The sequence below is a fragment of the Typopeltis vanoorti genome, chromosome 1 (assembly GCF_054136105.1).
Source record: "Typopeltis vanoorti isolate ZY-2024b chromosome 1, IOZ_Tvanoo_1.0, whole genome shotgun sequence".
NCBI lineage: Eukaryota > Metazoa > Arthropoda > Arachnida > Uropygi > Thelyphonidae > Typopeltis > Typopeltis vanoorti.
Window position 1 is genome coordinate 126,468,938 of NC_143549.1, and position 14,597 is coordinate 126,483,534.

At 32.9% G+C, this 14,597-nt stretch overlaps 1 protein-coding gene across 1 annotated transcript in view; it reads left to right on the forward strand.

Annotated features, from left to right (window-relative positions):
• LOC150110404 (fasciclin-1-like) overlaps positions 1-12,877 on the forward strand; it is a 267,702-nt gene extending 254,825 nt beyond the window's left edge. The window contains exons 11-13 of the mRNA XM_090399191.1: positions 586-757; positions 3,589-3,703; positions 7,149-12,877. Coding sequence (XP_090255317.1) covers positions 586-757; positions 3,589-3,703; positions 7,149-7,354 — 493 coding nt within the window. The 3' untranslated portion in view covers positions 7,355-12,877. The remainder of the gene's footprint in view (positions 1-585; positions 758-3,588; positions 3,704-7,148) is intronic.
• Positions 12,878-14,597: the final 1,720 nt, after the last annotated feature.

Here is a 14,597-nt window from a genome sequence, read left to right on the forward strand (position 1 = left end):
AACAGGAGTTGTCCTTTCTTCTTAGGACATTCAATTCTCCTTGAGATGTTCATGGAACAGTGTTTGGATCTCTATGATTTCATCTTGGATATTTTGATGAAGGGTTCATCTTGTTAATTGGGACTTTTGAAAGAAAAAATTAATTGCACATTACTTGCACTCGCCAATATTCTTGCATTGAACGAAACCAATTTCGATATATTGACAAGACTGTGCGGAGCCTTATTTGTTTTTTATCTCTTCAGAAATGATCATATAAAACTGTTTATAATTAATATTCCTACCGCACTCTCTATAATTATCTTTCATGAGACAATCTTAAAAAATTCAACTGCTTTTTTTTCAAGAGTTATTATCTCGCTGTAATTCTCCTCATATTTTATAACCGCCGCATGTCCATTTATATACTTGGAGAGATCAGTTTTCAAACGTCTCTTTACTTACTTAAAAGCGTCAATAAACCATCTCCGGTATCAACATGGCACTATGTACACGTACACACAAAAATAAAATAAGAAAACTGTAAAAAAAAAAAAAAAAAGTATCAACCTGCAGATGCTGCAACGTTCTTTGTCATTCTTTCAGTATCACCTACGAACTGAGCGAACAAAACCAATGGAACAGCATTTTAAGAAACATGGAAAAGCGCTTCACTTTCTTTGTTCCCAGCGATCAAGCCTGGAGGGACCTAGAGTATCAAATGCCCACGGAATTCAGCCAACTTACAACGGGAGCTTTTCCTGACTACGTTCATACGGTAAGCTATATCCACTGCCCAGTTGTTTCCTTGTTAGGCAAAGAGGATTTTTTGTTCTTTTATATCCATGCTTAAATTTTAACTTGTATTAAAATTTTCTTTTGATTCATTGAAATAATTTGCAATGGAATGTATAAAAAATGTTTTTCACTGTTTATATTTACTGTATCTTACTACACATACTTGCCAATGAATTAGAAACCTTCATGAACACATACGTAAACATCACTTACTCAGGGTACATGCAAAAATACTTCTTCAAGTGCGTCACCACGTGTTTTAGGTAAATGGGAAAAAACAAAGGATCCGTTCGATCAAATTCCAAAAAGTTTGACAAAGGCTTATTGCTGAGTGCCCTCTGGCTCAAGCCACGATTTTGAAAACAGCAGAGCTCACCGGATTTTCAAAAGGTGAGCTATCCTGGGTGTTTAATCATTGGAGAAATAACCCATTACTTGTCTAAGAGGCGTAACTGTATTTCTAAGACAGTCCGTCAGGAATGAGATCATTGTGGTCTGAGAAGACGTGTACGGACAAACATTGACCGAAGCATTTAATGAAGGCTGTTCCCGACCCCCTATCTCACCGAACTATGCACATGGAATTGAAGAGGATAGGTATTGACAGTCGTTTGCCTATACGGAAACACGGTATTAAATAAAGGTTTCTAACTCAGTGGCCGGTATTAAGGGAATGTTTCGTTTGCAAGATTTGAGTTGAACAGAAAAGTTGAACAATTTTCGGAGAGAAAATCTAATCAATTCTTATAAGTCTGGTTAACTTACATTTAATTGAAAATTCTATGTGTTTTTCGAGTGTAGTAGTTTTGCTCTAAGAAAAACCCAGACAATCTCTGCATGAGACCGACTAACTCATTGACAGTTGAGAATAACTAATAAAGATTGATCTCATCCTTGATGAGATTCAAATCTGTCTTTCCACTTAAAGACATCGTCTTGTATTATCAATTGAGCTAGGAAAACTATAAAAGAAACATATGTTTCACAAATGAAACCCTACTGAGGTATTTTACCGAGAACTTATGATGTTTGTGGCTCAAAGTTCGTGTTTCATTAAATTCTCAACAGCCTGAGCCTTTGGGAGTTTTTCAAGACAAACATAATTTGTCTACTTGTTATAAACAATGATGAATACGAAATACCTCTCTTTAATGGTGTTTCCATAATTTCTATAGAAATAAAAAGAACGAATTTTATTTATTTTTTTCAGAAATTGTCGATAATATTTCCAGTTTTCAAGCACGAATATAATTCCTACTTTCAATGATAACGCAAGGAATTAGGTAAAGACGTCAAACACAAAAATAGAATCCAGTTAATCCCAAATTTCCAAAACTCGTTAACAATTAATAAGTATTAATTGCTATCTAATTTTAGTAACAGTGCTCTATTCGCTGAAATATTTATTATGATAAAGTGTTTAATTATCATCTAAAGTAATCACTGGGGTTACATTACAGGAAGCGCTCATTGTGTGTATTCATTGGAGTCAAACAACTGACATTTCCTCGTTAATTTCGCGACCGTTTGAAACTAAAGGGAGAAAGCAGTTTTTCCCTCCTTACTATTTCTTGAATTTCGTGTGCTGTTATTAATTATAATCTCCATTAATTAATTTTCGTGTCGTAAATTAGCACTTTCGCTGTTTTTATTTATTAATTTGTCCAACAAGGATACCCATAGAAAGGTCTCTTACTTCCATATTTCTTCACAAAAATGTTCTTTAAGGTAAGCATTTTCTTGTAAAAGAGTCGAGAATTTTAATTAATTAAGTCATTAGTGAGTGTTGTACGGGTGCCGCTTTATCAAAATAATGTACTTTGCTGGCATAGCCAGAGAAAACAAGCACGGATTTCTACGGAGTTACTAAGACTAAATATACCACTTAGCATTCTTTTATATTAATGATTTAAAATAAAATCTATGATTTTATTTAAGCAATTTGCGCAACATTAAAACATTGTACCCTTTATGCAGTTGTAAATAAATTGCGAATAGTGGATATGTGGGTCTTCAGTTCAATTAATATATATATATATGTGTGTGTGTGTGTGTGTGTGTGTGTGTGTGTGTGTGTGTGTGTGTGTGTATGCACACACACTCATGAGTCACACCATTGTGACCACCTACCTACTAGCGCGTTCGCCCTCCTTTGACTGAGATCAGTCCTTCCACCGGAAGGTATCCTGAGATATGTGGATGCTGTGTTCGGTGAAATTCAAATCAGCAAAATTACATTGTGAGGAGAGCACACGGAATGCATGTGTATGCTCTTCGATCCATTCTCGCACAATGCGAGCCTTGTGACAGGGGCGTGGTCTTGTTAGAGATCACATCCATCTGGCTACATCGTCACCATGTACCCCAACTCCTGATCCGAAACTAATTCCAGGTAAGAATTAGTAGTCCAGTGATGTTCATGGAGATGAGAGAATCCAGCGATGTCCATAAAAACAATCCATACATCAGGATATCGTCACTACCGTCTTGTTTCCAGCAGAATGCGCAGTTTGGTTGGCCGGAAACAGGCTAGGTGGTTTTAATGCTTGGTTTCTGAATACGCGACTTTGCATATGCAAATAGCATTTAAAGAGTGCTTTAGGTGTTAAGTGGTGATAAATTTATTATCATGATTTGCATTCAATCAACTCTCTCTCTCTCTCTCTCTCTCTTAATTTAACTTTTTGTCTTTTACTAGAAATTCCAAAATGGAAGAGCGTTTTGTGTTTTGTTTCCCTCACAGTTAACTACAAATACTTTGCCTGAATTGACAAATAAAACAGGATATTTTTGTTTTGTATCATTTAACAGATACTTAATCGCCATTTGATAAATGGTGAAGAATTACTTTGGGACGCTCTTTCAAGATATGAAAAAATTGATATGGTCAAGGACAAACTGGAGATTATCCACGACCGTAATAGTCGTAAGCAATGTTTTTATTTTACATTATTTATAAAATAAAAAAATAAATAAGAGTTAGAATTAAATTTTATGCACATTAACGGAACACTCTTTGAAATTCATTAGTGTAAAAAAAAATGATACAAAATACGAGTAGCAAGTAAATAAATAATTTTTCTGAAGATGCTTTAACCATTTCTGATTTGTAGAATATCATTCATGTTATGCCGTTTCACAACTTTGAATTTTTCACAGTTTTCTCAGCGAGAAAAATGTTAAATCTTTGACTTATATTTCGATACGTGTACAAGCGTTTTATAAGATTAAATTAGTTTAATCTTATAAAACACCCGTCCTTTTGACGACTCTTTCTTTCTCTAAGTCTTCTATTTCCTTCTATATTGCTACGGTAGTGCTTCCATTAACCTCCTTTCTTAATTACATTTAAAAATCTCAGTACCTTTAAAATTTTCGTCTACAAATAACACAAATTGCTGTGTCTAAAATACGCTCTGTCATATGGGTAGAATGAAGCATTCGAGATTTTAATATTTATGAGGTGTGTAATAAGCAGAAGTTAATTAAATGTTCTTACATCACTGCTAATGGAGTCCGATCGAATTTTGCTTTCCATATTTTTTTTTACCTTTACGTTTTCTTTTCCCTATCGATAAAAGAAACTACTTGAAAGAAACTTTGAACTTTAAGACGTCAAATCTAATTAGAAATATAAGATAAAAACCACTTTGCCATTTAAAAGGTAACAGTTCTTAATCTACTTTTTTTTTAAAAAGATAGAGGTTCGTTTAAGTGACACACTTTTTAAATATTATTAAATTAAAATTTATCTTGGAACGTAATGCAGTTGCGTATTATATGGACTTATGAAATGGTCCTTGGGATTTAAAATATAGCAAGGAAGCCATTTCAGAAAAAGTGTTCCTCTGAAAAAAAAAATCAAAAATTCTGAGTAAGGTTATGTTACGAGATTGCCTTGTTAGGGATCAATCAGTTTGAACTCGAAGAGTAGCTGTTGTAAGAAACTCACTCACTCACTCACTTTCAATAGAAAGTTGTCTTTACGACTTATGTTAGGCCAATGGAATATGGTTTCATTATTTTCTTATTGTCTTTTAATAAAGGTTATATAAACGTTATATAGTTTGGTATTATCCTGCGGGAGCCACCTGGCTAGTGTTGTCAATTTCATGTTGAACCAGACCAGATTCATGAAGTTGGATAAAGTAAATATGGCTCTTGTGTTCTGAAATACGTTTTTATCTAACGTTTGACTACAGTATGACAAGGTGGAACTTGGAAAACACCAGATAACAGCAATGCTGACAGTTTGTATTCTGAAAAAGGTATGAGATTGCGGATTTGGCTCATAGGTTTAAAGATAAAGATGAGTTACAATTTCTTCAAAAGCTTTGTCACTCGTTCAGAAAATATATTTAAAATAAGGAAGAGTTCCGTAGAATTCTTATTTCCCTGGTGGGAGGGGGGGGGGATGTTTAGAGAAACTGTACTGATTTCGTGTGTAATCTTGGGATAACAGGGCGGTTTGTTTGGTAGTCTCCAAATCCAGTTGAAGAAACACTTTGGAGGAACAAATTTTATGAGTACCAATATATCAATGATTTTAGAATTCCGTATTTTAAAATGGATAGTGTGAAGATGAAATAGAGATGTAACGACCCATTAAAGTTGGTTCACGGTAGACAGAGGATGAAAGCATATAAGGAAACAGATGGAGATAGAGAAAATATAACATCTTACTTGTGACGAATATTTCTTGAAAATAAATAATTGGTAATGAATCCTCACCAAAAATCAAAAAACTGTAATATCTAGAGAAATAATTATGGACTGGTGCATTGATAACATAATAGCAGTGAGCTTGAGGTTATTTGGTGTGAAGCGGAGGCTAACAGGGTGAAAATATATGATAGGGTGTTATATGAACCTGGCGGTTCAGTTGCACAATATATGACTTTAATTATCAACTTTAATTATAAACAGTACACAATATATGACTTTAATTATCCAAATATTGATTAGGAAGAAGAGAAATCTCACAATAAGAATGAAGAACAATTTATTGAGTTTCTTGCACGACAACTTTCTCAAGCAGTATGTAAAATAATGAACCCGAGGTGAAGAAGTATTAGGTTTGATGTTAGTGTTAGAAGGGGTTTCAAAGGCATCTTCAGCTGACATGACCAAGCCTTTCACATGTTTGTACAGTAGAACTTGAGTCAGCTCAGGAAAAAAAAAACCACAAGAATGGAAAGAATGTATAATAGTCCCATTGTACGAGAGTGGTGCAAAAACCGATATGTTTAACTACGATCTGTCAGTATCTCTGGTGTGGGAGCGAAGAATTTAGAGAACCTGGTAAGAATTCTCATACAGAAATGGGTAGACAGAGAAGTATGCTCTGCAAGAACAGCCTGGGTTTACTAAAGAAGGTCATGTTTTAGCAATTTTCTCATATTTGATAACAATGTTACGGCTGTTGCATAAACTGGAGAATATGGGATTGAATATAACCTCTTGACTTGCATAGGTGAATGGTTGACAAACAGATATTAAAGTGGTACAAGGCGGGTGTGAATTTGCCAGATTTAAGGTGACCATTGGTGTACCTCAGGGTTCAGTCCTTGGGCAGTTATTGTTCAGTCTGTACATTGATGACATCAGGCAGGATCTTTGCAATAATGCAAAGATAGGCAGGACAATAAGGGATGCTACTGATATTCAGCTCTTACAAAATGATTTGAATAGGCTTCCGCACCACGCATATTTTGTTTCCGGAGGTTCAAAGGGGGGGGATATATAAAGAAGCTGTGGAAATGGTACAAAGAAGAGTTACAAATATTAAAGATTATATCGGGATTATAGATTCTAGATTATGAGGACTGATTACGAGTATGTTTGCTACAGACTCTGATTAAGAGGAAAAAGAAGGGTGATATGATAAAAGTCTATAAACTTTTGAATGGGTGTTACAGCATTTCACATGATGAAATTTTTCGTTATATGGAAGGTGGGAGAGAGAACGCGGAGGAATCCATGGAAGTTAAGCTTGTTCACAGTCAAGAATGGGGGGTAAGAGCTAGGTTTTTTTCTCCCACAGAGCAGTGGGCGAGTGAGTGGTATAGTTTGCCTGTTGAGATACTGAGTAGATCTAGTATGAATGAGTTTAAGAGAAGCTGGTCTGTGTGACCAGCTTCTCTTAAACCTTTAAACCAGCTTCTCCAGGGAATCAAGGCCTCCCTCGATGAGTCCTTGATTCCCTGGAGATCTCAAATAATAATAATAATAATAATAATAATAATAATAATAATAATAATATTTAGTTAATTAAATATGTCTATTTTGAAATATAAATTCATATTTAAATATGCTTTTATCAAAAAAGTATTGAAATTTTAATAAAAGCATCTTGTCATTTTTCCACACAGGAGAGAAGAGTGTCTCATGGGATGGCCTTCGTGCTAATATCGTCCGACCTGATATCCAGGCTATCAACGGGGTGATCCATGTCATCGACCGCGTTTTGATGAACAAACACGACGTCACTGGGTCTGCGACTACAGTTCTGCCATCGTCAACGGCCACTGCAACTCTACTATGTTTAGTACCTGTACTCCTGCTGGCAAGACTGTAGTCTTCCGTAGGCATAACTCCCACCCTGGATGCAGTCTCGCACCATTTTGTTTCCCGCGTGACTGTGATTTTATTTTAAATAAACACAACTTTGGGATCAGACAAGAGAGTTTAACACACACGCAAAAAAAAAAAGAAAAACAGAGGAGCAACCACGAAATATAAATAGTGGGAAACAGAGCTGTATCCTCACCCTATGTGGATCATCATCCCGGATGCTGAAAGAGCTTTATTCATCCTCTCGTTGGGACTAAGGGAGGGATAATTCTTATACGGTTTTTGTTGTTGTTGTTCTTTTTTTTTAAATGGAAACCATTGCGGTATCTTTTCCATAATAAGTCTTTGAACTTTACATAGGTGACGCTGCTAACAGTCACAGCATTTTTATCATCTGATGAGCAAACTAATGTTTTAACTGAGTTTTTTTTTTCTTTCAAGTTTATTAAGGGAGGGATTTGCATGTTTCTAACAACCTTGGCTAACAGTTAATACTTTACGTCGAATGTCTTCTTTGTTATCTTTCTTCTTCCTCTCCAAACGGTGTTGCAGGGTCCTTTTTCAGTGTAAAGATAAATGAACCATTAAAGAGTTACTATTAAGTGGGTTCTCGTATGTTTTAACTACCTCTCTCTCTCTCTCTCTCTCTCTCTCTCTCTCTCTCTCTCTCTCTCTCTCTCTCTCTCTCTCTCTTCACATCCTTACCATAAGGGGGCCACATTATTTAAGTGTATTTTTAACAGGTAGCCCTAGTGAATGTGTTCATGCTTGTTGAACTAAGCTATGACCATAGCTGATGTACCTTAACTGTTGAAAGACAGTGTGGTGGATACTGCAAATAAAAAAGGACAAAGGGCCTGGAACCGAAAGAGATTTAATAAGCAAAAAAAAAAAACGAATATCAGTAACAAACTCAAAAATTTTAATATAAATTTATATTACCTAAGGAAGGTTTTTAGCCCTTTGTCAATCGAATGAGTCCTATTTTTGTCAAACCATCCACACAGATGACAAGTCTGACTTAATAAGACTGTTGTATGATATCAGGACATAGAACTAGTCTAGATTAAGATGAAGTTTCAGGGAGGAAAAAAAATCCTATATTATTAACAGTATTATAGACTATATGAAGAACTGGAAAAACGAAAACATAATAAAACAAGCAACCATCTTTAGAAATCTTTCTTGGGTTGCGTACTATTCTAATTTCTTTTCTAACGTAGTTCTCAGAACTATTTAAAAGCGGGGAGGGGAACTAAATGCATGAATAATACGATGCTTCATGGAAAGGGAAAAAGGGGGTGGGTTGGGAGGGGAATAGTTGTATGATATTTGTTCCAATGAACACGAATGGTAGGTCTATAAAGCCGCGCTCGTGTAAATGTATGTGTGTGTGTGCGTGTGTGACTGACTGTTTAAAAATCTCCTGTAAGCTGCAACGTTATATAACCAATTAAAAACTATAGTGAGTGTCGCTAATGTCATATGATGCAAAGAATATTGGATCTGTTGTGTCTTTTTTTATCATTTCTGTATGTTTTTTGCAAGAGCTTGTTAACTGCATCGATGCCACATTTATGGTCTGTGTCACGGAAAGTTTTTTCACTTTTTTCTTTTATTATTACGTACCATTCTATGGAACAGTTCACTAATAATATTATTCAGGAAACTATTTGCAATAAATAATGCGAGACATTCAAAAAAAAAAAATTAATCTTACGGCTATATTATTAACAGCTGTAATGAGTAAATTATGTGTATCTTTTTGTATAACACCTGATGAATGCAAGAGTATTTCGATAAATTCAATTTGCTTTTATGGAGACGTTAACACTAATGGGAATTGTAATTTCGATAAATTCACTTGCTTTTACTAGTAATTTTGCACTTTTATGAATGGAAAAATGTTCTCTCTTTTATATGTAACCGTTTTTGGCGAAAGTGTTCAATTTTTAAACTTTGATGTACAAAAGCATATATATATATATATATATACATAGAGATTGACTAGGTAGGTTACAAATGAACACAAGAAATGGGCAAGACTTGATCGAATGTACAGATAATAAAGAGTTTTTGATATGGATATATATCTAAGAAAGGGATCAATACAATAGAAAGATCATTCAGAATTCTATTGTAACCGTACGTGAGGATGTTGTTTATCCCTATTTCACTGTATAATAATAATAAATTACAAGAAATAATAAGAAAGAAAATTTTAAAAAATGAGTTCTCAATGTTTAACCATGTCTCCAAAATCCCGTATATATAACATATGTATAATTAATTATTTCTTGATTGTTCTCAATTTTTTTAATAAAATGCTATCTCAGCTCTTGTACAGAATATCCCTAAGTGATAAATAACCCTGCTTTTTGTCCTTCCGAACACCACTTAAAGCTCTGTTAATATCCAACGAGAACTGCTCTATAATGAACACTTTATGGGACTGTTTTTGCACCAAATAGATAGAAATGTAATGAACTATTCATTTATGCAAATGTTTCTTAAATTATGATGGGAAAAAAAGAAAACACTTAAGCGTTCGCTATAGAGGAGATCTTGTTATTCATCACACACATCTCTGATTTTAAAAGTCTTTGGTGTTTTGGAAAATAATACGTAAGCATAGAGACAACTACGACCTCTGAGTGCGACATGGTTTACTTGTTGTTTGCCCGCCTATTAAATAAAAAAACAAAAACCATTCCTTGACTGGCAAACGTTTGCCATCGCCTAGAACTGTATTTAAACTATTTTTATGTTATTGTTGTTGTTTTATTCAGTGTATAAATCATCTATGTAGGCTCGGGTAAAAAGAAAATATCTAAAATTATTGAAATACCGTGTTCGATCGACTTAATTATATAAGTATGTATGTCCGATTTTCAGTGGATACGCAAAATCTTTTTTTGCTAAATGAAATTATCATTATTTAACGAATCTCCACTGCTTTACGTTTATAAAGAAATATTTACTGTTGACATTCAGGACATCTTTGCAATTACCAAAGTTCAAGAGCGCTTGTGGGAAATTTTATTTATTTGAGAAACAAACATTGAAAATTCCTAAGTACATCAAGTTGTTAAATATTAATGGCCCAAATCATGGATAAATATTAGTATTTACTTTATAATAATAACAATAATAAAACCAAAAATAAAATAGCTTTTTTTTATCCAAGATGTAATTTTTTTATAATCAAATGGTAAAGATGCGAGAAAAAATTGAGGTTCTATCCGCCTTGGGCAAAATTTTCCAGAAATTTTTATTCGCTTTGTAGTGAGCAAGTTGCTCTCAGACCATTTAATAAATGATTATTTTGATGTTTCTAATAAGCACACAAACCGTCCGTGAAACACAGATAATATGCAAAAATAATAATGGATAACTTACTAGTATTTAAACATCTTTACATAACTGTGGTGGCGTTAAAAATCACACGTGACCGTAAACCTCATAATTCGAAGTTACAGTAGATTTAGAAATTCTAAGAAAATTTGTGAAGCTTAGGAAATAAAATAAATAGTACATTAAAATAATTAATGAATTTTAATACTAAATATTGTATTGGCTTGTTTTTTACATTAAATTCCAGTCTTCTGTAAAAATAAAATAAAAAATAAATAAGTATCATAAGCATACTTTGAATTCCAGATAATTGCTTCGAATACCAAGTTAATATCAAATTTTTTTATCGTGTGAATATTTTTTATATCTGTGTTGGTTTATTTTTTTTTAAATGAATATATCTTAACTAAAAATTTATAATTTTACGAATGCATTTTTTTAAATCTTGATCTCGTATAGTAATCTAAGAAAATCTATGGTGCTATCTAACTGTTCATAAATAGTATTCATTTTATCGTTGGATCCAATAAAAATAATGATGAAATAAACGGAAAAACAAATAAATGGAATCTCAGAAAGGGGTTTAAAAGAAAAAAAGGAAATAACCAGAAATCTATGACGACATTTAAATAAGTTGTTCCCGCTGCCGAACATAGCCAGAACATCGTTTAAACATCTATGCATGTTACTATCAATATTTGCGTAACGCGTTGATCTGAAATATGTTAGAAGATGTGTAGAATGAGTAAATATTATTTAATAATATAGGTAATGCTTTTATTTCGAATCACAACAAAATATTGGTTTAAAAAAAATAATTATTAGATCCACGAAGGAGCCTAACAGATGTCTAAAGACAGTTTACAGAAATTCATAAATGGTAAACGTGCCTTAAAATATTTAATGTTTGCTGTTTCTATACGATGACGTAGGGATCTGAATACAGTAGTCAGGATAATTTATTAATTTGCCTTCTATTATAGCTCTTCAAAATAAGACATAATTGCAATTACGTAGTTAACTTTTTCAGCCGTTTCAGCAAAAAGCTTCAGCTAATAATAACCGACGATGAACAAACTTAAAAATGAAAATAATCAACGAAATGATAAAACTAAATAACCAGTAATAAATAGATATAAAACGTGATTATAGATAATTATAGAATATATATAAATTGTTAGAAATAATGTCACTGAATACATAAAAGTTTTATCTTAGAAATTTTTGAAGCGCATTCTATAAAACAGAAAAAAAATCAACTATTAAAATATGCAATGGATCTCTTATGACTGTCAACTTCCCTATCGAGCCATTCTTTGTTGTGAAAGTTGGCAAACGGCAAAATTTTGATCATAGTCAGATTGAATTAACAGATCTCTGAAATGGACTATACAGGAGAAAGGGAACTTTGCCTCGCAGATAAGCCATTGATTTATTATATATTATATTGATTTATATTCTAACTGAATATAATATGTATACATATTATAAATGTATATTTATAGATTTTATATTATAAATGAATGGCATCGAAAATGACCATTGATTTATTTACAGAACTTTGATGGTGGTGTATGTGCGTGCACTTAAGATTAATACACTTAATAAATATTTTCATACTTAACAAATATTTAAATATTTTCATAATTTAATACGATAGGATTTATTGCTCTTAGGCGTGTATGCCAGAAATATTTCGAACAATAAAAAGTTGTGAATATCTTTTATGCATCTTCATATATAAAACAAGAAAGAGCGGTTTATCACATTATAAGTTCGAGCTACTAACGCAATAATTTTGCAATCGCTGCCTCTTCCTCCTCCTCGGAGAGAAATTCGCTCTTGCACAACTTATTACAATAAATAAATGCACTAAATGACAGATTCGATTGATCATAATGTGAACTCTTCCATATCAGCTCGCAAATTAAGAAATATTTAAAAAAATTAGCTTAACAACAGCATTGTAGTAATCTTCTGAGTGATAACGATTGAGTTCCACTGCCAACGATGGAAATACTGTTGCCAGTCAAGGAAAATAATCCCAAACCATAATTATTTGTACGCCTGTATCTACCTATGTACTCCTCAGCCCAGTGTTCGTCTTTGGTGTAGGATATTTGTATCGCTGTCTATGTCAAGAGGATTAATAAACCGCACGTGATGCGCTGGTTGTTTGTTGTGATTTTTTACTTAAAATATAACACTCATGTTTCTCTACAGAGATGTACAGAAGATCACAGTTTTTTTTTCTTTAACTATTAACTGTTTGCACAGCAAGACATTGCCGAAACATATGCAGAATATTTAAACTCGGTTAGCGTAAATAGGCAAGAGTACACAAGCTGACTACTTATGTTGAAAGACATCAGAGAACACAATCAACACGAGAACGAGATTAACGTTTTAAATATGTTAAAATATTTTAAAAACTTATAATAAAAGAAATCTCATTTTATTTTATTTTTCTATTGTATTATACATTACTTTATAATCTTCTATTTTTTAAGTACAATCAAAGAAATATAAACACTCCATAGAACCCACTAAACTATGGTATCTAGATAATATTCATTCGTAAAATGCTGGTCTGTAAACAGCAGCTTATGAAATTTATTTTAAAGAATTGCACTAATCGAAATATAAACTATGTTTTGTAGTCTGAAGACGACTTATGTGTCGTTACACTTTTGCTATGAATCTTTGGTACTTTACTGAAAAGTATCTCCAGCCCGTTCCAGTAAATGCTATATATTTAATTCTTACTATACTATAAAGATATTGATGTCACCAAGGAGATGACCATGACAGGTTCATACCCCACTGCTATAATGCTTCCATTGAAGCATAAATACTCGAGTTTACTTCACGCTAAGGACAGATCTAATGTAAGCTAAGCTGGTGAGATATAAATCATTTGGCTGAAGATATCTTCAGTATGTTTATCTTACCATTTCTAGATTATTATTAAAAGAAATGACTTTTTTCTTCTTTATTACCCATATTAAAGTACTTATAAAAATCAAGTGAAAGGCTAAAATCCGATAAGATGACTGGTATCTTTATATTCGCCAATTAAGAAATCTCTTTTGATTAAATTCAATACCTTACATACAGAAGATACAAGGTGCATTAATATGATCCTGCTATGAATTAAGTGTGTTGTAGTTAACTTTCAGTAATGTAAAAAAATCTATTCTTGTATATGCTTCAAAATTCTACTTCAATAAATGCTTGATTTTCTAATCCGCCGATGAAAACAATGATAATCCACCGTAACAGAATACTTGATCAATCTAGACAAGTCGTTGTATAACACACTCACTTCACTTATGAAATCAAGCCATACGGAAATAATCCTAGAGTTTCGTCAGTATGAGATACTCATCATCACATACAAAGAGAAGAAGTTACAGAAGTAAAGACTTAATACAAGCATATATAAATTCTAGTATGGTATTCCCTTGATGATAATGACAAGCAGTTGGGAATTTTCGAAACTGTAGACATCATATATTTAAAGAATTATGTGAGATTAAGCGAGTGAATTGCTATGCTCAAACAATGTCTGTTATGCATCATGGAAGCGTTTTAAACATGCACTGCGTTTTCGTTTTGAAACTGCAGGGAATTTCTTAATTAAAAAAGATCGGTATCAAGGACGAAAAAAATCCTATTCCAGGGATTATGTTAATAATTAATTAAACTATTGTAAAGGATGATTCTTAGGCGAGTTGTTTTCTCCCTGTAATCTTTAAAAATACTTAGAAAAATCTTTTCAGGAAAAGAACGTATGCAAAATTATGTCCCTTGTTAAAAAAAAAAAAAAAAAAAAACATTTCGATTCTTCATATCTTTCAACAGATATCTCACATTAGTCCAGTATTAATGAG